Source organism: Symsagittifera roscoffensis, chromosome 2, assembly GCF_963678635.1.
Source record: "Symsagittifera roscoffensis chromosome 2, txSymRosc1.1, whole genome shotgun sequence".
NCBI classification, from domain to species: Eukaryota; Metazoa; Xenacoelomorpha; order Acoela; family Convolutidae; genus Symsagittifera; species Symsagittifera roscoffensis.
The window spans coordinates 33608016-33630851 of record NC_087063.1 but is presented as its reverse complement, the minus strand read 5'-3'; the positions used below and the strand labels follow the sequence as shown (position 1 = coordinate 33630851).

The window sequence follows — 22836 nt, the reverse complement described above, 5'->3', positions numbered from 1 at the left end:
CGTTTTTTAGAGTTGGTCACTAATTTTTTTATTCGTTAATGATTATGATGTAAATTGAATAGTTCTTCACATGTGATAATTTCGCTGAGATTCACATTCACCGCGAATAAATTCGCGGAAAAATTTTCAGCGTTTGTATATTTCGCGCTCTTTTAAATTAAATTTTTTCAATTTTTCCAGCAATAAATATAATGATTCGATCTTTTTCTTGAAAGTTAAGACTCTATTGAATCTGTTGATATTAAAATCAATCTTGTCAAGGTTTGATTGGGAAGTCAACCCTTTTAACAACACGCCATACAGAACAACAAGTTTAACGCATGTTTGGTAAAACTGGGTCAGCTGCTGTTTATTTAAAAATTTACGCAGATGATAATTGATTCCACAGAAATTATTAAGCTTAGCATTAATAATACCAATGTAATCTATGAATTCCAGTTTTCTATCGAGATACAAACCCAGATATTTTTAAACAGATTTTTGCCTTATGTCGTCGTTGTTCATCTTTTCTTTTTCATTTCGTTTTATGAAACTAACTGTTTTAGTTTTATCTAAATTCAAAGTCAGTTTATTTTAGTCCAACCATTTTTTTTGTCAATGTATTTTCATTGCTTTCAATCAGTTTTCATTTTTCAGTCTGAGTTTAAATGGCTTTATCATCGGCATAGAAATAAGCATTTGTGTTTTCATTCATTTTTGGTATATCATTCATAAACAGAATGAAAAGTAGAGGTCCGAGAATTGAGCCCCGCGGGACTCCGTATTTACTTATTTGACTAGGCGATTTGATTTTGTTGATCCTTACAAACTGTTTAGGTTCTGATAAAAATGATTAGAATATCATATGCTGGTCCTCTTATACCAAAATCGTAACAATATACTTTATCATAACAATTGTTTAAAACAAGCTTGTGATCAACAGAACTTTTGAAACAGTTTTTTTAAATCAAGAAATGTACACTGAGTTTCAATAGTTTGGTTGTTCTAATTTATTTATTTTTTTACTAGAGAAGCAACAGCGTCAACAGTACTTCTTTTTCGCCTGAAACCGAACTGAGATTGATGTATTTTTTTTGTTGATTAACAAAATCTAAAAATCGGCCTTATATTAATCGTTCTAGTTTTTTTTCTCCAAAGATTGGTAAGATTGATATTGGTCTAAAAATGGAGGGTTGGTGTTCATTCGCTTGTTTATGTATAGGTATCGCTTTTGCAACATTTAATGAGCTCGGAACAATGTTTTTGTCAAAACATTTTTGAAAAAAAAACAGCTAGGACAGGCTCTAGTAGTTCTTTAATGTCGTGGCAATCCAGGCTGAATCTCTTTTTAAAATTTTTTAAGATCTGTTCAATTTCATAGCGTGTCACTGGTCTCAAAAACCTTGACATTTTAACATCTTTTCTGCTTTGACGTCTGATGTGCGGTTTGTGGAAAGCGTCTGCTAATTTTTGGTCTATATTTCCGGAACAATTTTTGAATAAATCTGCGTCTGTGACCATATTCTCTGTGTTAAAACATTTTTTTCTAGCAGTCCCGGTAATTTTATTAATCAATTGAAAGAAAAAATCCTTATGTTTTTTGCGGCTTGTGCCTGCAGTTGGCTCTGATGAAAATCTTTTTATTTTTGCTATCAACTTTTTCAACCAAAATATTTTGCAATTATTTTCATCTCTAGCTTCTGCAGTTCACTTTTTTCAAATCTTCTAGGCCTATTCTTTTTGTTTGCTTCATTTTGACCTTGGTTATTATTACAAAAAGTCTTACATGAGTTTTATCTTTTTGGTTTCTCCGGGATAAATTTATTCCAATTGTCAAGAAGCATTACGTGATGTTGAGTAAAGCCCTCCTCGCAGCATTATTTATACGTATTTTCTTTTGAGTAGTCGAAGTCAATTTTCAAGCTGGTTTTGAACTGTTCTATTATACTTTCTTCTGTTGAGTAAAAGACCAATTTTTAGAGAGACAAATTGTTCAGTTTGATTTTTTCACCCGCCACATTTAAATGATAATTAACCTCAAAAATACCTGAGATCGCTGTTTTCCTTGCCGTACTGCTGCCTGTCTGACTTGAAAAAATTTTAACTTATGCATGTTTTTGACTTTGTTCTTACCATCGTAGGTTGTTTGGTAATCAAGCAGGAAATTTCATTCCCTATCATTAAGCTACTAATTTAATTCCATTTTTTGAGCTACTCATACTGTTTATATTGAAGTCTCCTAATACTATTTGATATGATCCTGGGCCATCCACTGAATTATCAAGGAAATTTTGTAATTTGGTCTGGTGATTGACTGCACTCGGTGGAATGTCCACGCTGGCTATTTTTTTACGGTTCCAAAAATATCATTCGAAGATTAATATCGTTAATTTTTTACCTTATCTGATATTGAGTGTCCTCACGCACAAAGATACCTACACCTCCGCCCCTTTTTTTCCCACCACTAGTCTCGATGTTTTTGTATCGTTTTAATTGGAACATTTATTTTGGATCCTCCGGTTTCAATCATGTGTCCGTTACACATATTGCTAAAAGTAATTTATGCAGTGGTTCAATTTGAACCTGCAGCTGAACGATGTTTTTCTTATTGAGTGAATACTTTGAAGTAAAATAGTATGATTAGTATTTTTGTTTCTCCTGAAATGACATTGTTGGCAGACAGGATTTGATATAGAAAGTAAGTAGAACTATCTTCCCTCGACCCAACCTGTATTCTTCCCTCAATTTTGATTTCTTATTTTGATAAATTTTGATATACCAGTTTTTTTATATTACTTTTCGCTCCAGTTTCCTACCTTGTAAAACTTACTTTCAAGATTTTTTTCTATGTATTTTTTACGAAGCACTTTTTCCGTGCGTAACTACAAGGATGCATCGTACAAGCAACTTTCAGAACCCCTGCGTTGTCACAGGAAAAAGAAAAGGAAAAAACATAATTCGCTTCGCAAACTAAAACCAAAAAACAGTTTTTTTTCTGGTCTGAAGAAAAAACATTAAAAAAGTGAAATTGAAGTCTTTTTTCCGCTCGTTGAGCAGTTTGGGTTCTTTTTCATTAGGTGCTAATGGTTACAAAGTCTCATGTACGTTACAAATCTCATGTACGTTACAGATTCAACAAAGATATTTTTGTATAGTTTCAGTTCAGTTTCTGCAGATGTCATCTTTACTATTATCTTCTGTTTTGGCGTTTGTGTTCCGGGGATGTTTTCTCACTCGAAGCTGAACTGCCCGCTGCATCGGCATTATCGTCGAAATTGCGCTTTAAAGCTGTTTTTTTTTTCTGTTTATCTAGATCAGTCATACAGTTGACCTCAACAAAATTTCGTTGAATATTAGGGTCCTTGATGGCCACTGATATAACGCAGCTATTGGTAACGGTGTTCATACCACGTTTCGCCGCCTCTGCTCTATTTCGATTTCGGCTTCAGTTGCAGGAAGTCGTTCAAAGACATATATTGGTTTTTTATTGATTGGTTATATTTTATTCGCAGAATTCTTCTCGCGTTAAATACTTTATCCTTGGGGTGATTCGATTTGGGGGGGGGGGGGGGGGGGGGGATTCTACGGTTGATCCTAAATTTCTATTATTAAAATCTAAATTGAAACTTCAGTTTTCAATAAGCCGAGATTGATTGCATCACATAACAAAAAACAACCAACCAAGAAACTGCGATAAACGCCCAGTGTAGTGCAGTCTCTATAAACAATGACTTGAAGCATGATTGCACGAAACAACTTGTATGAAGTCTGAAACAATTCGTTGATACGGCAGGGCCATATAAGTTTATTCGCTTAGTAGAAGTATGACCGCAAAATACCTATTACCGAGCAATAGAGCAGAACTTCGACCATTTTGTGCAAATTTTTGATCAAAAAATGAGATAAATCAGACCATTTTTAAGTTAAACATCAATTGAATTTTTCATCATCAAGCAGTGGTAGGATTCTGTTGAAAGTTGAGTGATTATATTAAATATTAGGGCTCCGCAGGAACCAAAACATTTGAGTTAGAACCGAAGTGTAACTCATAGAGTAATTTCGGATAGGGTACACCGTCTGCTCGTCACGCTATCTTATTTTCGGCCGGATAGATTCGTGCAACTTCTTAGTCTAATACCGATCCTAATCTTACTCTTATACTATCTAGTCTCAGGTTGTTTAACTAGTCTCTGCTAGGCTCAATAGATCTAGGGTATACTGGTTTATTGCGGCTGCTGAAGTGCTCGGGAGAGTCCAACTAATTTCTAAGTTAAATTCAAATCTCTCTGGTGCTGAAATTACAAGTAACTTCAGCACTTACAAATAAGTGGGTTGTTAGTTAGATGGATCATGATTGGTTAATATTAAATACTTTACATTGGTAAAACATTTAATTTATCCAATCATAAAATATAGTTTAGATCAGGTTCCACCCATCCGGGTTTTACAGAGTTTTTTAGAACAGTTCTTCTGTAATTCAAGGGTGGATGATGGACGTTGGTATTTGGCGAACATCATAATTTTCTTTCGCTTCTTCTTGTGACAACGACTGAGTCTTTGCAACAAAATCAATTCTGATTTCAGAATGGTTGGCTATGTCAGGTTTTTCTGTTCTTCGGGGAGAACTTCCTTTGTGTCTGATCTAGCTTGGGAATGGCGTGGAGATTGTGCGTGGAGGGGATGCCTGGTTACTCGGATCTGTACGTATACTTGAACATCGAGGTGGTCATTGGTCTAGTTCAATGAAGTCCTTTTCTGCGAAGTCAAGTCGTACTCTAAATCCTTTGAGTTGTGATTGTGAGCGGCATGTCGATTGTAGTTGGTTATTCTCTCTCGAGTGTAGTGAGGTCGTCTTGTCTTTTGATGTTCGTCCTTGGTGTTGTATTCTGATCTATATATTGCATCATGTGATTTTACATTTTATAAAACTTTTATTAGTTTAATATTTTTTAATCATGATTTTAGTTAGTTGTTTTCACAAAAGCTTTTTGTTTTAGTTCGGTTATTTTGAAGAGTTACTCACCCTTGAGTAGCTCTTATTAAAAATAAAGGTGTGGTCACAAAGCGTGGATGTAGCGCGGTGGGTTAGGCCGGCTATAGAGCATGCTCAGGACGTCCTTTCCTGGTGGGTTAGGCCAGGAGTGGGAGTATGATTTCATGCGGTGTTTGTGAGGGGTCCTGTTATGTGACAACGTTTTATGTTGGGTTTGTTGTGGTTTTACTTATGTCTTGTTGGTTATGTACTTTTTCCAAAAAGCAAATTGTTTGTGGTATGGGTTTGTCTTTCGACTTTTTTGTGTTTTATTATTTCTTTCTAAGACTTTATAATAGTCTTCAAAAGAATAAATTATCCAGTTTTAAACTGGGTTAATCCGGTTTGGGTACCGTTGGTTTCCTTTTCTTAGTCATGCTGTTATTCTATGATTTGTGGTATTTAGTAAGCTGCGTTGGTTAGTTTTGTTTAGTATATGATTCCTTTCCAACCGGGTTAAAGGAAAGTTTGAAACTTGTTATCGTGTGTTAGAGTTATTGAGTGTGAAAACTTGAAACTGAAATTCATTATTTTAAACAATTCTTCGTGGGCGAGCTGTGCGAGTGTGGATAGAATTTCTGTGCAAATGAATAAAAATATCAAAAGGTTAGTACTGCAATTGCATTTTATTAATTTACTGCATAGAATGTGGAAATTTACTGCTAGTTATGGGGGAATTTTAAGATACAAATTTTCATCATAATTAGATTTACTGCTGTTGGGGGAAAATTTATAAATTAATTTACTGCATTGGTATTATATTTATTTAATTGTTGGTGCAAAAGTTTTAATAGGGTCTTAAACAGTTTTGAAGAAGTTTGCTATTTTTTATTTTTCTTTTGTGAATTTTTCAGATGATCTAGGATGAAGGCTAAAAATCTAAAGAAAACATGAATAAAGAATGGTGAGTTTTTAATATTTTAATTAGTTAGTGATATCATTTAATTCATACTTACCTGTTAGTCGTCGGGGAAAAAACCGTGGGGGAAGATGTCGTGAATTAGTTCTGAAGTTGTTAGTAGTTTAGCTAGAATGCGGATGATATTTTTAGTCTGAAGTAGTGGCCAAAGCAATTGAAGTGCCTTAATAGTGGTTAGTTCTTCAGTGCCTACTGCAAACTCATAAGGTGTGTTTTGGATTAAGTTATATAATTTGTGGTTAAATGTCGTGTTGTGGATGAATTCTAAAATTGGGATTTCTATAGGCTGTACAAACTCGTGCGGGATGAGGAAGGGTCGGGATTCTTCGGCGTTGAAGGTCTTGGTGATGGGGCAGAAAATGTACATTTGGGTTATGGGGTCATAATTACGAAGAATTCCATGGAGGTTAGTGTCTTTAATACAATATGTGAAATTTAGGAAATACGGTGAAGTGTATTTTGAATTGATGAATTGAAAACGATGGTGTGGTTGTCTAGAGGGTGTGTGGAGGTCAAAGTGATTTTGGATGAAACGATAGTAGCTGTATGTATGTGTTTGTTTAGTGCGCAACATAATATCATGTGAGCAGTGCAAATCTCTTTCGTGTGGTGCAAGGAAATGAAAGGTTAGTGAAAAGATTTGGAAGCGTTCTTTAAAACTTTCGTATGCTTGTGTGTTTGTTAGTGCTTCTGAAATAATGTGATCAAACTTTCGGTCGAAGATGTTTAGTGTAAATACATATGGTGTCTTGATGAAAAATTTCTCGGTGATTTGTGGATTAGCGAAGCGATCGTCGTCTAAGAATTGATCTTGGTTAGCTCTAATGATGTTGTGATCGTAGTATTCTAGTGTATATTCATTAGCTCTAGGTGCAGTGTGTATTTTTAGTGATTTTTTATATCCAACGTAAGTAAACTGTCTAGCGGTTAGTGGTGTAGTTAGTTGATATAGCATGTCTTTGTTTCGGTCTATATCGATGGAAGTGCTGGATAAAGGTAAGCAAAGAGGGTTAGTGAAATGATAGTATGAGGTCCAAGAGAGAGTGGGCATTAAAACGTATTCATCTACAAAGTTGCGTGTTTCGTTAGCGTCGTGAAGGGTGTTTAAGGTGTATTGTGGAAACGAGGGTAAAGTGATAGCTAAAAACTCTTTAGTGTTAGTATGCTGGGGGTGGTTGATGTATTCACGGGCTGTTCCTGGTTTTGCTGGGAAAGGATGGTTGGGGAATTTTCTTTTAAAAGTGCGGTAAGCTCTGTTAGTGTTTAGTGAAGATATAGTGGATGTGGATGATGGTGTTAATGATTCAGTATAATTTGAAGAGGGTGTAGGGGGATTGGATGAATTTGTAGTGGAGGAGATTTGGTTTATGGTCGGGGTGTTTAGGTGGTAGGGTTGTTGTTGGAGGGTAATGAAATTATCTAGCTCTGGGGAGATTCGGGGGGTGTCTGGAGAGTGAGATGATCGGTCAGAATGGTATGAGGAGTAGGTTGGGGTAACTTGGGAAGCATAAGAGGGTGTGGGGGTGATTGGGTCAGGGTTATTGGATAATATGGGTTGAAAAGGGGGTTGAGAAAAATTAGAAGAGTTATGAAAATTATTGGATGGAGATGGTTCTGAGTCGGCAAATTCATCGGGGGTTTCAATATTCGGGTTATTTAGCTGTGAGATGGAATATAAAACTGAGATGTGTGAATTAGTGTCGGAATTCATGCCTGATGTTACATTACTAGATGGAAAGTCGGGTGGCGGAAAAGCAAAAAGTGGTATTATTGGAATTGAGGAGGTAAGATTGGTTGGGTGGGAATTTGATCGGTGTAGTGATCCAAGTTGGCGGCTCATCGTGGGCTAAAAAAATGATTATTTTGAGACTGAAAAGCGGTGGTATGGGGTTGTTCAATAATTTGTTCATAAGTATTATCATCTTGTGGCTGATGTGTCATTATATGTTGAATGGGACTTTGTGATGTATTGAGTCGAAAATTTGGATTATGTGTGATTGCTAAATTTCGAAAATTTCGTGGGACTAGGGATAGTGGATGGTTATTTGGTAGGGGTGGTAATTGTGGTGCCGTTGGCTGTGTGTCAACATTGTTATGTTCTTCGTCGTATGTATTTTGTCGTGTTGTTATTTTTGTGTTATATTCTTTTATTTGTGCGTCTAAAAGAATTTTGTTTATAGATGTAGAAAAGATTCCAAAAAATCCTGCAAAGAGTATGCGTGCTACGCTTGCTTGTCTGTTTACTTGTGTGTGTATAGCACATGTATTGTAGATTCCTTTTAAGAGTGAGAAAAGAAATCCAATAAAGTTAAACATTGCGTATAAAATAGTCAATTTTTCTAAGATGTAATAGGGCCATCCTAGAAAATCGAGGATTTCATTTTTGAGTGTAACAAAGCTAAAAATGTTAATTGGTGATATATCTTGGGGACGGTATTTTTCGCCGTTTAGATATATATAATCTTTAATGTCTTTAAAATATCCGCTATAGTCTTGCGTGTAGATATCGGCAAATCCTGCGGTTTCTGCAAGTTTGCGTAAGTTTTGGTCAATTGATTGTCTTTGTATAGTGTCCATTTGTGTTAATAATTCTTGGAATTGTTGTGTTCTAATGTGATGTTGAATATCTGATTTTGAATATATTCCTATTGATTGTAAATCTATATTTGGGTTTCGAGCGATAGCGCGAATGCTTTCTGGTGAAAATTTTTTGAGTGATTGCATTAATGTGGGATATGGAGTGAGAAGATAATATTTATTTTCATCAGGGTTTAGTTGTACTACATTGTGGCTATTTTCTGATCCACATGGGACTGCGGTATCCCAGAAATAGGTTCTTCGTGAAAGTGTATCCACGAAATGTACTTTATTCTTATAAAAGATAGGGATTCTTTTATAACATCGTTTATCTTCAAAAACGTATAGTGGTGATACTTTTTTAGTACAAGTATAAAACCATAAGATGTTTCCTTCGTAGTCTAAAAAATTTGACCTATTTCCTGATAATAAGTATCCTGCGTAGGGTATTTTTAATACTGCTAGTGCAAGTGATTGTAATATTTGTGTTCGTTCTAATTCGCATAGTTGGTGTAGTGTTTCTAATTCGGAGAGTGACATTTCTTAAAAAATACGGCTAATTGTATAGTCTAGTTTCATATCCAAATGAATATCATAGTGGATATTACCGAAATATGTAGTATTCATTAGTGATAATTCTTGTAAGCGTGTGCTTCTGGTGTCATAAGGTTTTAGATGTCCACCAGGTTGTCCGTTGCTTTTTTCAAAATTAACTGGTATATAGGATGTTCCTTCGTTTAGAGGATGACCTGTGGCATATGGGTCGATTTTTACTTTTCCAGTGGTCATGTCGAATCCTTTTTCGTATTCAACTAATATTTCAGAGTATTGTGTTCTGTGAAGTGGATTCCTGTATTTACATGCAAGTTCTGTTTCTTGATATATTTGAAATCGTGTCAATTTATTTTCTATATTGTCTATGTTTCTAAAATCGGAACTTAGTTTGCGTGATGGATGGACTTGTTCATAAGGAATTGATTGTATGAAATATTTTTCGTGAAATTTTATCATACGAGCGTGTATTTTTGCTACTTGAAATGTTGTACATGTATCTTCGGGGAACCAAACAATTGTTGCTTGTGTTCTTGTTGTAGGGTCGCAATATCCTTGATCATTTTTACAAGGTAGTCGGATTCCTTGATAGATCATTGTATTATCAGATAAATCTCGTGTGAGTTGTATTTTTTCGAGTTGTATTTTCCAATCGAAAAACATTATTTCTTGGTATCCTTTATTTTTTGTGTCTGCTTTGCAGTTTGATGGGTTATTTATACCAATGTGTGGTATCCAATGTTTATCGTGTAGGTCATAGGTTAATCGTCCGTGTGCGCCGTTATACGGGTATTTTTCGTCTAGTTTTATATGTCCTTGGTGTCTTTCAAGTTGTGATTGATGTACAGAGTCTGAAAAAACTTGAAAATTAACTAATTTTCTTTGGGAATTTTTATTTTGTGTGATGTTTAGTCTAAGTAATTCATTTTTACAATCGTCGGGATTGAGATGTAAAAGACGTTCTATATTACTTTGATAGAATGATTCATGGTCAAGTCGGTTTTTGTTTCCGTTCGAGACTTGTGAACAATGTACTTTCTTTTCGGAAAATGTCGCTGTGAATTTATAACCTGTAACTGTTGTTGCTCGGGCTTTTGAATAGAGTGTTGCTATTATATCTGTGGTTTCTATAGCTTGTGGTTCTGTTTCACATTGTGATACTTGATTTATTGCATATTTGTGTAATGTTTTTTGTTCATTTTCTTCGCAATCGTAATGTGTTACTAATAAATCTTGTGGTCCTGTACGAGGGAAAAGGTTTATGTTTTGATTTGAGGTTACTAGAAAAGGGAGTTGAAGAAAAATTAATAATTTTAGAATATACATGTGTATGATAATCCTGAGTATGGGTTATAAAATGTAATGTAACCAATTGTGTTTTTGGTGTATCTGTCGTATTTATATATTACTTCAGTAGTTATAAACGGTGGTGGTAGTGATTGAGCTGTGATGTTAGGTGGATTTAATGGGTAGGGATGTTGTGTAATATTGTTTAATTTAACTGTGATTTCAAATTTTAATTGTAAACTGTTTTGTTGAAGTGTTTGAATATTGTGATCACGGATATCGTTGTGAATATCTTGGCGATATTGTAATCTATTAAGTGCCCAGTTATGAAGGCGGTTACTTTCTTGATGTTGTCCAAATAATGGTGGAGGTGCTGTGAATGTATTCCAATCTAATCTTAAAGGAATATTTATTGATGATTGTTCTCGATATCTGGCGTCGAGATTATTTGGAAAATTTAAGTTAAAGAGTGGTGGTGAAAACTGGCTTATTGATGGTGTTGATGGTAGTGATAATGTTTCTGGAAGTGATGAGGATGTTGTTGTATCCGTAGAAATATCTATGGGGTCATTGGCTAAATTTGGTTCACCTTGTGTAAATGAATGTGTAGTCCAATATGGCAGTCGTGATGTTAGGTTTGGGGGGTTAAAAGGATTTTCACGTATTTGTTCAGATGTTGGTGTTGAACCTAAGTAATCTGATGGTAAGCTTGAGGTGCTACGTTGTGAAAAAAGTGTAGGAGTTTCTGGTGTGATACCAGTGGTGTTTTCTGGAGTGGTTTGTGAAGGGGATTGAGGTATATCAAAATGAACTCGGGGAGTTTGAAAATTTCTATTTCGTCGAGGATGTATAATTTGTCTATTTATTTCTGTTGTGTTTTGGTTTTGACTAAGGTTTCGTATTCTACTTAGTTCTTGTGGTAGTGTTGGGTATAGGTTATATGTTGGTTCGCTTAGAGGTGCTTGTCGTTGAACTGGTTCTAGTGGTTCTGATAAACGAGCGTGTCGTTCTTCAAAAGTGTATGGATTGTCTTGAAAAGAAATTCGTGTAGATGTTTGAGGATTTTGAGTAGTTGAAGGTGGTGTTGGATTATCTTGGGATGATGTCGGTGAAGACTGATTTTGTGACTGTTGGGTAGCAATTTTTGATGGATTTTTGAATTGTTACTTTAGTGAGAAATTTTGTGTTTTTTATAATATTCTTCCAAAAAAAGAATTAGAAGCACTGTTGCTAGGGCAAATGTGAGGATTGCTTTCTTTATACATTTACAGATGGTCAAAATGAGGGATGATAAGAATGCTATGAAAATTACAAATAATAAAAAAATATCGGTTCTACTGAAAATTGTTCGTATCATTTAGATAAGTTGTTAAAATCGTACCTGTGGATATATTCAAGGGTTTTGGAAAGTTGGAGGAATAGTTCGAGTATTGTATAGAAAATTAAAAAAATGTTACAAAAAATGATTAGGATTATTAGAAAAGATTCAAGTATATCAAAAAGAAATATTATAAAGGCTTCAAGTATTGAAAAAAAATGTTTAAAATTTATAAGTATTTGAGCAACTGTTTGAGAGAAGAGCATTTAAGAAATGATCTCTTGGTCGAATATTTTTTGCTGTTTGAGGCGATTTTCTAGTGTGGTCGAATTATTTATTAGTTTTTTGACAAGTGGGTTGAGTTTTGTAAAAAATTGTTGGGGGCAATTTTCATGGTGACTGGGAGGTCGTCTTTTTCTTTATTTTTGTTTGTCAAATGATCCGGGGTATGGTGAGATTTTTATACTTTAGGCTAATTAAAATCTTCATTTTGTTACTTTAGGCTAAGTTATCAAATTTGTTTTGGGGGTATTCGTGGTCTGAGTTGGGGAAATATTGTTGATCTTTGGGTTATTAGATAAGGGAGGGGTACGGTATTATGGTGATATTTATTTTAGCTGTCAAGTTGGGGTGGTTTGCTTATTTTTGACCTGGAGGTTGTAAAGTTATAGTTAGAGATGTGCCTGGAGTTCTAGATTATTCGTCTAATTGATTTTAGTTTGAGTTAGAGAAAGTGGCGGATTGGATGAATCCTATTGGTCTATTTTGAACTAGAATTATTGCGTACTTGTGAGCATGTTATTTTGAAAAAATGAAATGAAAAATGTTACGGAGATTTCAAGATTGTGAAGTATAAAATCTTAAAATTACTTTTTAAATTCTACTTTCTTTAATATTTTAGATTGGGGGATGAACATTTTGTAGTTTTTACGTGGTTGATTTCGGAGTCTTGTTGTTTTTCTATGTTCAGATTTGTCTATTTCTTCTTGGGGTATTATTTGTTCTGTCATTTTTCTATTTTTTCTGTGTTTTGGGAATTCTTTGTGGTCTAGATTTTTTGTAGTGTTTTTGGTAGCGGTTGGTTTTGTGTTTTGATTTTCGGTGGGGTTATCATTTTGTTCTGTGTTTTTCAGATGTGGTTCATTTTGAATGATTTTTAATCCTGTGAAAGAATATAATTGAGTTAATTCGCGGAGTGCGTATTCTTTTGGGTAATAAGGTAATAGGTTGTTTCGATGTTGAACGATTTCTTTTTTGTTTGAGTCGGTAATTTTATATGTGACATCAGTGGGTTTTGCAATTATTTGGTAGGGTCCTTTTCGGAGGGGTTGTAATTTTTTAGAAATTCCTTTTTGAGTATTAAAATTAGGTATTAAAACAAATGTTCCAATTTTTAAATCGGAAGCTGGTGTAAAACGTGAATTGATTTGTTCATTTATGTTTTGTCTTTGTAATAACTTTTTCGTTATTTTTTGGTAAATTTCGTTGTGTTTCTTATCTCTATTTAAAATCCATTCGGTGTGTGTACCGGATGCTAATTTAAGAATTTGTGGGTGATGAAAATGATCTTCATCGTGTGTATGTAAAGGTAGGTTATAACAAATTGAGTCTTTATTTGGTTGACAATAACCTTGTGCGTTTTTATGAGAATTTGCTGTAAACATTATTGGTTTGCGTGGCTTTTGGTTAAAAACCATTTCGTATGGTGACATTCCTAAAGTTGTCGTTATTTGTGAATTATATGCTAAGGGAAATAATTTTACATCTGCTGACCATTCGGTATATTTTGTATCATTTCCGTTGATGATACATCTAAGATATTCTTGTAGTGAACGGTTCATACCTTCGACTAAGCCGTTTGTCCAAGGTGCATGAGATGTACGTGGTTTGTGTTTAATGTTGTATAAATGACATAGTGTTATTATTTCATTATTTATGAATTCTGTACCATTGTCTGTGACTAAAATTTCTGGTAGTCCAAATTTTGCTATCCAGTGTTCATAGAGTGTTGTGTAAGCGTAATAAGCGTTACAATGTGGTACTGGGTTAAGTGCTACATAGTGTGTGAATGCGTCAACAATTACCATAATGTAGGAGTTTCCTTCTGATGAGGGTGAAATTGGTCCTTTAGTATCAAATGAGATACGATGATTAAAGTACAAACTTTGTCCTTTAAAATCTTGTTTTTGTGCTATTTGTTTTTGATTTGGGTAAGGTTTATTTAGTTGACATACTATACAGTCATTGCATAGTACTTTTATCCAAATTGGTGCATTTGGGAAATAAAAGTTTTGTATAAAATTTGAATATGTTTTCTCTGATCCAGAGTGTCCTTTAATATTTTGTGTATGGGAAATATTAAAAGCTATAAGAATCATACTTAAAGGGAGACATGGAACTGTAGATTCATTTAATTTGTATTCTAGAAGGTCTGTGTTTTCGTTAATTGTTGTATTATTGAATTTTCGAAAATATCGGAGGAGTGTTTTATTTCCTAAAATGGTTGAATCTGCTTTGATAGGTTTAGTTTTATATTTGTGCCATGATTTCAGTTGTCGAATTACTGGGTCAAGGTTTTGATATTGTTTCAGTGTTGAAATTGTAATTGTTTCTGTTGGGGGGAGAAAAATGTTTTCGATTTCTAATGTAGATAAGGGTATTGTATCAAGTGGGTCGTGAAGGTCAAAAACTTGATTTATTGTGTATTTTGAATCATTTGTTTGTGGTCCTGATAAATTTATTTTATCAGTTAAATCTTCTTTTTCAATTAGTGGAAAATGGTCTTTCTTAGGCAGGTGTTGTTTTGTTCGTTTTTGTTGAGTGTTATTTTTTATCCATTGAGAATATGGGATTGGTTTGAAAGTTGATGTTCCAAGTAAATCAACTTCATAATGATTATTTTGACAATCTAAATAAAGTGGGAAATGTTGTAAATTATTTATTTGTGATTGTTCAATATCAGTTTTAACTGCATATTTGCATTCTAATCGGGGTGATGTTTCGTTTTCTGCAAGGTAGAATTTTATGTTTTTGGGTATTTCAACTGTTGTTTTTCGTGTAAGTAATTCAGGTGGTGTATTTCGACTTAAGGTGTCTGGTAATGCAAGATTTTTTCCTGCAGTCCAAACTATATGTAAGTTTGGAAATTTCATTAGAATTAGTTGAAATCTGTAAACTCGGTGGTTTGGGTTAGATTTTTGTGTAAAGAGAAAGATGATTGGTTTATGGTCTGTGAATAGAACTGTTGGATGTTTTGATCCAAGTATCAGAAATTCATATTCTGTCAGTGTATATATTATGGCTGTACATTCTCTCATTAGAGTTGAGAGTCGTAGCTCTGCTTGAGTGAATAATCGAGAATTTGCTGATATGAGGTTCATTTTATTTGTACCATTATGTGATTGTAATAGTGCTGCACCGATGCCAAAGTTCGAAGCATCGCACATTGCATAAAATGGTTGATTAGGGTCTGGAATTGTGTTTGAAATTTGTTCAGTTAAAAGTTTCTTTATTTCATCGAATCGTGTTTGATGTTCTGTATTCCATTCAAAATTATTTTGTTGTCTAAGGATATTGTAAAATGGTCGTAGATATAATTGCATTTTATAAACATATTTGCTTAAAAAGTTTAACATTCCAAGGAATTCTTGGATTTTCTTTTTATTTGTTGGTGGTTGAAGTTTTTGAATAGCGTCAATGCGTGATTTCAGTGGAGTGATTGTTTTTCTTTCTATGTTATGTCCTAAGAATTTAACTCTTGTCAAAAAGAAGTGTGATTTATCGGGGGCGGCCTTCAGATTTTCGTTCTGAAGTATTTGGTGATATTTTTCTAAAACTTTGAACATTTCGTCTTTTGTTTGTGATTGCATAAAAACATCGTCTAGATAGGTGATTGCGTTTTTCTTGAGTATCAGTGGTCTAAAAATTTTGCTCATAAAAGCTGAAAATGCTGCTGGTCCTATGGATATTCCATAGAATAAGCGGTTGAATTCATATTGTTGGTTTCCGATAACAAATTGTGTTAAACGTCGTGATTGTTCATCTAGTGGCATTTGATTGTATGCACTATTCATATCGGCGGTTGTAAAGTATTTGCCGTTTATTTTTGTTAAAATAACTTGTATTGGTTCAATGGGCCAATTACATTTTGATTCGTCTATAAGTGAATTGAGGTATCTAGCATCGAGAACGATTTTTAATGATTCTCCTTTAGCTAGAATGATAACGGGGTTGATGAATGTGTTGCCTTTTGGTTGTTCTTCTTTATTAACTGGTGATATAATATTGTACTGTTCTAAAATATCGAGTAATCTGTTTACTTTATCATGTAAGTGAATTGGTACTTTACTTGCTCTTTGTTTTTTGAAAACTGCGTCAGGTTTTAATGGGAGATGTAGTGATGAACTGATTTTGCCAACATCAAATTTTGATGTTGCATAGACTGATGAATATTTAATGAGCTGTTTGGCTAATTTTTCGAATTCGTCTTGTGTTATTTGTGAATGTTGGAAATTAAACATTGTTAAAAATTTTTGTTGGTGCTCTGTGTAGTTACTTATGTTGAATGTAGGTTTGAAATATGGAGTTTTTGTGAAATAATCCGTATTTCTGTTTTCGTTACTTATTATATTATTTATAGATAATTCTTCATTAAGAATTGTAGATTGGCAAATATCTAGTAATTGAAGTATATTATTTACGCGATAGGCTTTTTCGTGTATTGGTGATATTGTAGCGTTGGTTTCACAATATCCTAAAAGTCCTAAAGGTAATGTTACTTGGTAAGGTGTGTTGTTATAAACATGTAAGGAAATAATATCTGAATTCGAATTTTTCAAATATTTTATTGAAGAGATTGTGATTTTGAAAAATTTATGAATCGGTTTGAACTCAAAATCTGACATATAAAATTTTTGTTTGTTTTGTTCTTTATCATATTGGTGAACTTGTTTGATTGAAAAATTATAGATGTTTCCTGATAGTGGTTTCAGGTGTTTTCTTTGTTGGTTATATATTGGATAGAATTTTGAAAAGAATGGTGGTTGTTTATTTAATCTTTGAAAAAATGTTAGGGATGTTTCTTTTGTTTTTGTATATTTATCTTTGATTAATATTTTACTATTTAGTATGTTAATTGTTGGTATATACTTTGAAATAAATGGTATTCCAATGATATTATATTTAATATCAGTGATATGGAATATTTGTTTAAATGGCTTGTTTAGAATTTTACTTTGCTCCATTGTTCTGGTAGGGAGGAGAAATAATTGGATTTTTCCGTAGTTTATCAATGTTGATCCTTGTGCTGTTGCTAGTTTGCTGGAGGTTTCAAGAGGCGTTAGCTTTGGATGTAAAGTTTTTATTTCATTCCATGTGGGAATGTTTATTATGTTTGATTCTGCTCCTGAATCAATTAAAAAATCTATTTCAAGGTCTGGTGGTTGAAATTCTTTATTTCTTGGGCTTTCTAAGAGAAATGGTATTGTCCAAATTTTTTCTTTGGGTTGTTCTTTTTGTATATTTTGATAAATGTGGTTTGTATTCAAGCATTTTGTTTTGGTGTTTTTATTGGTTTGATTTGTAGTGTTAATCTCATTTGTTTCTTGCGTTGTTGGTGTGGGATTTATGGGTGTAGTGTAATAATTTTGAAGAAATTCTGACTGATTTTCATATATATGTGATGGAAAGGGTTGTTCATATATGACAGATTCATAGTCATTTTCGACTTTTATCATATTGATAGCAAGAGTGTTTTCAGTATCACTTTCTGAATCTGATGATGTACAGTTTATTTGATTGAGTTGTAACGTATCAGTTACTGTGTCATCAATACCTGGAGGGTCTGATGTTGTTTCTGGGTTAGCTTGTACTTGATTGATTTGTCTTTGATGTTTAGGTGTACTGCTTCTATGACGATTATTAGAGTTATTATAGTGATTATTATTCCGGTGTGGTGATTGGGAATAATTTCTGTAACGATTATTATAACTTGGGTGTCGATTTTGTGAATTATTTCGCGATCTGTTTTGGTAATTATTGTTTGGTCTGTTATAGTTCGATCTATTATATGAGTTATTCCTTGATCGATTGTTTGGGTAATTCTGGTTTCGGTTGTTTGAATAACTTCTATTTCTATTATAGGAGTAGTTTCTATTCCTATTGTATGATGAATTTCGTGACTGGTTGTTTGGATAGTAGTTATTTCTTGATTGGGAATTAGATCTAGAAACAAATCGTTGTGTATTTGAATTTGATCTGGAATTGTTATTTCTACTATTTGGTCTATTGTAGTGATTTTGTGATGAATTTTGTGTATTTCTTCGTTCTGGTGATCTTCCTCTATAACTTGAGTTATATGGGGATTGATTTCTTGTATAACTTGTATTGTTCGGAAGTGGCTTTCCTGAACTGTTGTTGCTGTATACATTTTTGTTTGGTAGATTTTGATCTTTTTTCATGTATTGATAGAATGATTTATTTGGTTCTTTGTATTTTTGAGGTTTATTTTGACTGTCTTGCTGTTTTTGTCTACATTCGGAAATACTATGTCCGTATCGTCGGCAATAATTACACCATTTTTTGAAAGATGGTTTGCCTTTGAAGTTTGGGTTCTTTTCATAAATATTGAGTATTTCAGTGATCTTTTCAACGAGGTCTGTTTCTGATTCCTGTATATTATTAATATTTGTGGGAGTCGTTTCAATTTTGTTAACGTATTGTAATTTCAGATTTTCCGTTTCTTCTAGTTTCATCGTGATTTCTGCTTGTTCTAATTTGTCTACTAGTTTTCGAAAATCTAAATCGGGTTCTCGAATTGAAGAAGGATGGGATGCTCTCTTTTTTATTGCTATTTTCCTTAATTGTGGTGTTAAGGTCATCATTAAGATTTCTGTCATCTTTGTGTTTTTATAGTCATGTGTATTTAGTGAGTATGCTTTTCGAACTAGTGTTTCGATTCGTACTGCTATTTGCTTGATGGTTTCGTTTGGTAATCTGCGAATTTCATTACATAAAACTCTTTGTTGTTGTTTGTTTCTTTCAGAGTCAAACATTTTTGAAAATTCTTGTGTAAATCTTTTCCAGTTTGATTTTATTTCTAGAGGTAGTACTGAAAACCATTTTTGGGCTGCGCCATCTAAGGTTGTTTGTATCAACGCTGTGCGTCGATGTATCCAGTTTTGATGTAGTGGCGTATTAATTGGTTCAGGTCCAATGTTTAAAATCAGGTTTGCTGTTACTGCATTTAAATAATCTTCTACAGAATATTCAGGGTCTGTTCCTGTGAAAACCATTAAAGGTTTGTTTGATGTTATTGATGATCCACCCATAAGGTATGGATTCATTGTCATTTGTAATGATTCTGCTGCATTTGGCATTTGAGAAAAATTTGAAAGTTGGTTTCTTGTTATTTCATGTTGTTGAAGATAATATGGGAGTGGTATTTCATTCTGCATTTGTGATGGTTGATACGAGTGTGCAGTCATTGGATTTTGTTGTTGAATTGGTTGAAAAGATTGTGTATTAATTGGATTTTGTTGTTGAATTGATTGTTGATGTTGTGCATCTATTAGTTGTGGAGAAAAATTCCTATGATTTGTACGTGTTTTCTGTATTCCTTGTCTACGATATTCTTGAGTATTTTGTGCAAATATATCTGGTTGTAAAAAATCATCATCTGAGGATAAATAATCCATTTGATAAGATGTTTGTTTTTTATTTTTATTTTGTTGAAAAAATGGGTAATTTTCACTGCGATCCTGTGGAGGATTTGGTTGAAAATTTTTGGAATTATATTGGGCCGTTGGGTTATCCCAGTTTCGAGGTTTTGTATATTGATTAAAATTCCGTTGTGGTTGATAATTTGTTTTTGACGGATGTGTATAATTATAATTATGGTCTGCAAAGTTGTTTCTATTGAATGTTTTGCGTGTTTTTGATGGTATTGTCATGGGTCTGTATGTTTGGTAATCCATATGTGAATATTTAGGGGCAACCGAAGGTTTAACGGTTGATTGTAAGGTTACCTGTGTTTGTGAAGGATTTGTATTTCTTGGTGTTGTTAAATTTGGGCGTATTGGTGAAATACTTTGTTGTGTAGTTGTTGTGTGTACAATTTCTTCATTTATGAAGTGTGATGGTGTCTGGATATCTTGTTGAGTAAGATTCCTAGTTCCATTGAGGTTTTCATTGTGTATAACTGTAGAGTTTAAACTATTATTTTGTGTATCGGGTAAAAATGTATTATAGTTTAATGGTGTTGCATCAATTGTTAATGGTATTACTCTTACATAGTCTCTTATGTAAGATATCGTACTTATTGCTTGACTTGAGATTGATTGTGGGAAGCTTATAAATGCGGGATGAGACCATTCGGGGTCCCAAACATAATCTGATTGTTCTGTGATAGCGGTATCATCGTTCGAGTTTTGGGGTCTAAAGTTTTTTCTTGCTTGTGCAATTAAATCAATATTATGTGTGAAATAATCTATTATGAACCATGCCAAGATTTTTTGTAAATCGTGTTTTGTATGTTGTGAAACGTCGTCTTTCGTGAAATTTTCTTTAATGATGTTTAAATAACTAGAGAGTAGTGTGATTTCATGTCGTACTCTTAAATGTTTAGATGTTTCTGTCGGTGAGACATTTGTTATTGGTAGTTCATTTTCTAATATCGAAATATAACTATATATTATTGCGAAAACTTCATTGGTGAAAATGGAGTTTGCTCTTTGTGAGTTATGGTATTGGATGCTTTTTATATATTCTGAAAAAACTTTTGAAAATTCTAAATCAAGATCGTCTGTTTGAATAGTATATGTTCTATTATTATGGTTTGGGGAAGTGAATTCTATAGAGTAGATTCCATACTGTTGTGTTATGTTGCATATATCTTTTAGATAGTGATCTATGATTTGTCTTTTGATTTTTACATCGGGGAACTCTGTTTTACATGGACTAATTCCGGGTTCAAATAAATTTACGAGTAAATTTTGACAAAATATGTGTTGTCCTCTATCAGTATCTGCATCTACTATAAAAGGAAAGATTTCATCATCATCTGGAGTTTCTTCACCTGGAGTGTGCGTTGAGCTCATTTTTTCGTTCGATGACTGTTAATATGTAATTATTAATGTGTCGAATTGGTTGATTCCAATTATATAGATGTACTGGTTTGTGTTTGTACTGTTTTTTTATTCTTCTTTTTCCTCTTTGTGATGAATTTGAAGTTGTTTCTGAGTCAGAAAAATATAATTGATCGTGAAGTGGGTAATTTTTATCTATTGATTCTTTTAGTTTGTAAAGTTCGTCTAAACTGTTGGTTTCTGATTCTGAAAATGCGTTTCGATTTTTTGAAAATCTTTTTCGTGTTATTTGTCTTTGTTTAGTTATTATTTTCCTCTTTAGTGTTTGTCGTTTTGTTCGAATGTATCCAACTGTTTGTGTATGAGGTGTGATTACAAGGTCGTATTTTTTGTTATCTATTTCACAATTGTGTAAAACGATTGTTTGTTTATTTCCTAGGTTTTTAAATGACATAAGGTTTAGAATGACGGATGCAAAAGGTTGTTAAATGGTTTCTATTTTCTTAAACTGTTAGTTCTTACGATTTTTTGGTTAGCTTAACCTGGGTCTGTTTGTTCAGGGTTGGAGAGAAAAGTATATCGATTCCGAAGAATGATTTTTACTTTCTCGTGACTAGTATAAGCTAAGGTGTTAACTTACTTAATCTTACTTAGGGGTAGTGATTGTGTTCAAGGGTTGGAGAATAGTAAATCGATCCACAAGGTTCAGGTATAATTAGAACGCGAGTAGTTCGTTAGATACTATTTTAAACTTACTAAGTCTAAGATTTATCCTGGGTCTGGTAAGAGGGGGGGTCAAGTGAAGGATGAATAACCGAAGTTCTTCACTATTTATCCTAATTTGAATGATTAGTTTTGTTTAAAAATTTCTATTAGTCTTGGGTCTTTAGATAGGGTTGGGTAGTGAATCGACGTTTGAGGTCGTTAGACACTAATTAAGTGGGTGGGGGAGAACAAAGTTGTTCTGTTTGATCCAAGGATAAGCCTTGATGATCAAGTTTGAAATTTAATTAAGTAGAAAATGATTTAAGATCCAAGGATAAGCCTTGATGATCTGATTTTAAATTAAGTGACTTTAAGTTTTAATAAAGTTTTAAATTTGTGTAAAGGAAAGATTTAGTGTTTTATGATGTTAGTGAGTTGATGATTGCTGTTATGTTTTAGGTGATGAAGCTGGAACAACAGGATGATTTATGATTACTAACCATTTATTGTCATGCTACTAATTTTTATTTTTATTTTCCAATAAATATTTTTCAAACATGTTTTGTATAATACTGCAGAGTTTTAGGAAAACGATCTTAGATTTTTTTATCAATCGTTATTGTATAATATTAATTTTGTTTAGCGCCTGAAATGATTTTTGAAGAGTAACTTCAAGGTTTTATGTTTGCAAATGGAAATCTAAATTCATTGCAAGTAGTATTCGAAATATAAAAGTTTGTTCTGGCTTTTGCCGAACTATCATATAACTATACGGCAAGTTTCTACTTTGTCGTATGTCGTCTTTGGTTCGAGGTCTTCTTCCAATTCCGGGTAGTTCTATTATGGTTCGGAATATTGGCTCTGATCTATTGAGTCGGAGAGACATTTCAATTAAATTATTGTCGTATAACATTTTGTAAATGTTTTTGTCTAATTTCTAATCTATTTTTGGTTAATTCTAATCTAATAAGGTCTTGTTCGAGACTTATGGTCGCACCAGATGAGTTAGAACCGAAGTGTAACTCATAGAGTAATTTCGGATAGGGTACACCGTCTGCTCGTCACGCTATCTTATTTTCGGCCGGATAGATTCGTGCAACTTCTTAGTCTAATACCGATCCTAATCTTACTCTTATACTATCTAGTCTCAGGTTGTTTAACTAGTCTCTGCTAGGCTCAATAGATCTAGGGTATACTGGTTTATTGCGGCTGCTGAAGTGCTCGGGAGAGTCCAACTAATTTCTAAGTTAAATTCAAATCTCTCTGGTGCTGAAATTACAAGTAACTTCAGCACTTACAAATAAGTGGGTTGTTAGTTAGATGGATCATGATTGGTTAATATTAAATACTTTACATTGGTAAAACATTTAATTTATCCAACAAT

General features: G+C 33.4%; 1 protein-coding gene across 1 annotated transcript in view; it reads right to left on the bottom strand.

The window, feature by feature from the left end:
- Nucleotides 1–547: 547 nt before the first annotated feature.
- LOC134839808 (tubulin beta-1 chain-like) overlaps nucleotides 548–22836 on the bottom strand; it is a 23631-nt gene continuing 1342 nt past the window's right edge. The window contains exon 2 of the mRNA XM_063855431.1: nucleotides 548–551. Within this exon, the coding sequence (XP_063711501.1) occupies nucleotides 548–551 (4 nt within the window). The remainder of the gene's footprint in view (nucleotides 552–22836) is intronic.